The sequence below is a fragment of the Cucurbita moschata genome, unplaced genomic scaffold (genome assembly GCF_002738365.1).
Source record: "Cucurbita moschata cultivar Rifu unplaced genomic scaffold, Cmos_1.0 Cmo_Scf00007, whole genome shotgun sequence".
NCBI lineage: Eukaryota > Viridiplantae > Streptophyta > Magnoliopsida > Cucurbitales > Cucurbitaceae > Cucurbita > Cucurbita moschata.
The window spans coordinates 3,084,621-3,087,814 of record NW_019268523.1 but is presented as its reverse complement, the minus strand read 5'-3'; the positions used below and the strand labels follow the sequence as shown (position 1 = coordinate 3,087,814).

At 34.6% G+C, this 3,194-nt stretch overlaps 1 protein-coding gene across 1 annotated transcript; it reads right to left on the bottom strand.

Moving 5' to 3' along the window:
* Positions 1-6: 6 nt before the first annotated feature.
* LOC111444695 (bidirectional sugar transporter SWEET1-like) lies at positions 7-1,682 on the bottom strand. Its single transcript, XM_023082698.1, has 6 exons — positions 1,541-1,682; positions 1,411-1,447; positions 1,197-1,292; positions 827-1,106; positions 384-503; positions 7-297 (listed from the first exon to the last, which is right to left on the bottom strand). The coding sequence occupies exons 1-6, from the start codon at positions 1,572-1,574 to the stop codon at positions 127-129; spliced, it is 738 nt and encodes a 245-aa protein (XP_022938466.1). The 5' UTR covers positions 1,575-1,682; the 3' UTR covers positions 7-126.
* Positions 1,683-3,194: the final 1,512 nt, after the last annotated feature.

The following is a 3,194-nucleotide window of genomic DNA, read 5'->3' as shown; positions in this document are numbered from 1 at the left end:
AAAAAAAAAAAAAAAAAAAAAAAAAAAAAAAACGCAGTACAACTTAAAGTCGAGAAGAAGAAAGCCGAGAGCACCCCCTCCGGGCGTCCCCCACAATTTACACCGGCGGCGAGGACACTGTCTAGACTAGGCTTGATCATCACGGTCCACTTTGGCGGTGGCCTGCGGCTTCTCCAGTGGGGCCTTGTGCAGGCCCATCTCCATGTTCGTGGGCTTCTCATCGGGCTGGCGATCTCGGTAGATGAAGTAGAGAATCAGCTGCAATGCGCCCAAGCCACACCCGAACCCATTTGGCACCTGCACAATTAAATGCCAAACTTCCTCTAATTTCTCGCACCAACAGCCTACTCTAGTCTAGTCTAGTTGACGAAAACAGTACTTACAGCTACAAATGGGTCGCGGCCAAGAAGGCCGTATACGAACCAAGATGTCCCACACAAGAACACGAACAGCGACAGGAAAAATGGCATGAACTCTACGCTCTTCGTCTTAATCACTGTTCTCTGTACACAAGTTCTAATTTCTTTACTTACAGCTTTTTATGTTAAAGTTCATAGTCAAAGATATGTTCAGACTAATTCTCTGCCAAAATTGGTAAAAACGTGAGTGAAAAAAACTAGTTCAGATGCTGAAATGTGAGAATTTCGTGGTATTCATAACAAAAATGCTCAAATACTTCCCCTCATGCTAACAAATTTTCAACCACCCTCATCCATCAGAATATCGTCAATAATTTGAATTTGAATTGCAATTTTGATGTAGATTTGTGTTTATCCGCCATAAAAATGAGTAGGTTGAAGATCGAGAAGCAAAACAAATGAGTTACCATTATGGAGAGTGGCGAGCCGTACATGATGATGGAGAAAACCGAAGCAGCCAAGCCACAGAACAACTTTCTGTTTTTGCCGTGCAACGCAAAAACCGACACCAACGCGACGGCCGTGAAAGCGCCAAGCGCAAATGCAAACAGCGCTCCGATTTTTCCCTTTTCCTTCTTCGGCGCGTAGATTAAGAACACCAACACGTAAACGATCTCAATCACCGCTCCTGTCCCGTTGATCGTTGATACCAATAAGTTGTGTGGGGACACAAATGGTAGACCGTACCTTTATTTTCCCCCCAGAAATTCAAAATCAGAATTCATTTCAACACACACATAGAGAAAGAGCAATTAATTCCAAACTTGAAAAGAGTACCAAGCGGAAAGAAGGCAATTCAGCATCGTCATAACGTATGGAATGCCAGAGAATTGCTCCGTCGATTTACTCCTTATGATTCTCTTGAAAGTAATCCTAACAAATCAACAAGGCTAAGAAATAAGAAATAAGAAATTTGAAGAAGAAATTAAAATCACCTCCAAGAACATTCAAGAAAAAAAAAATAACAACGGAGATCATTTCCGGTTCTTACATTGGCGACAAGAACAGAAACAGAGCAGTCGCATTTCCTGGAAGAAGAGAAACAAAGAAACGGAAACTTACAGTGAACAAAGAGAGATCAAAAACTATTTCAGCGGAAAAGAAAAGGTAACAGAATCTACCAAGAACTCCGAACAAGAAGTGCGGAATATCCATTTCAAGGAAGACGAAGAGAAACGCAGGTGCAGAAGAACTTAGTTTGGAACAACAATGGAAGATGAGAAACGCCGGAGTGAGAACGGCAGCGTAGAGAAGAAGAAGCGGAGGGGGAGGAGTTTATATAGAGTGAGAACAAGGGGGTAATAACCGCAGGGTTTTACTGTTGAACATTACAATTAAAATCGAAGGTAAAAAAGAAAATTAATCCGGTGGGGTAATTAGTTTTAATCTTATCCATTTGCTTCTCGAGCGAGATGCGGCTACTTCTGTCTCAAAACTCGTTCTGCAATCAATGTGGATTCGGAACACTTGGATGTATTATGCAAATAAATATTAATATTTTATTTTCAATATTTACAGTTTTTATTTTTAATGAATTTGAAAAATAAAATAAATAAATGAATAGTTGGAAATTTTTAATAATTTTCTTTATTTTTATTTTTCTAAAATTTCACCAGTACCATTCTCAACCCTTATATCAATAAAGAGTGTATTCCTTAATTATAAACTCATAATCATTCTCCAAATTACTCAATGTCTTTTTATCCTTTAATTCAAGAAGGACCATTTTTTCATATATATATTTTAAATTTTAGATAGTTTACCCAAAGTTTTAATTTAAAATTAAAAGTTAAAAATAATCTCAATCTATATATCATCATTCATATCAAATTTTAAAGACGGTGTTATTTCAAGTAAATAGTATAATTTAAACACAACAGGTATTTATAATCAAGTATATCAATGATATATTAAATCAGTGTTAAAAATGAGAATAGAAATAGAATTGGAATCGAATGTGCGTTGTCTAATATTCATATAGGATACAAGCTAGCAAGTAATACCTACCAATAAAAAATATATAAACTAACTAAATATGGAGAAAAAAATAAAATATACTCTAAATCAAATCATAAACCAAGAATATTAAGATATAATATCTAAGATATATTCCATAAGTAATATATACTCAAAATATTATATCTCAACACTCTCCCTCAAGTTGGAGAGTGTATGTTAATCACATCCAACTTGTCTTTACGAGTGTAGGTCAATAACATCTAAGTTGTCTTTACTAGTATAGGTCAGTAACATTTTTGTCTTCCCAATAGTAAAAATAGAGAGTGTAGGTCAATAACACTCAACTTGTATTTGAGAAGAGAGCGTAAGATTGGAATATTATATCCCAACAATCAGACATATAAATATTTTGTACTTTGTGTTAGTTGAATTTATTATTTTATTTATTTTTAATTACAAAAAGAAAATAGTTGCTTAATTTTTAAGTATAACTAAATAACAAAGATAGCTGATTCCCATGCAAATATATTTATTTATGGATATTAGTTTTAAAAAATAATTTAAAGAAAATGCATAAAATATGTTTTTTTTTTTAATTATTATTTCATGTGAAGCAGTGGAAGAATTTTAATGGTATTATTAAGAAAAATAAAAATATAATTTTTTTTTTTTTATCATTTTCCGACGTTTACGTCACCGAAATTTATTTTTTCAGTGATGCAGCTGCAAATGACAGTGGTAAGGGTAACGTGGGCAGACGTAGGAATTTGTGCCTGTGGGGCCCACTTCCTATTTACGGCTAAATTTTTACTGTAA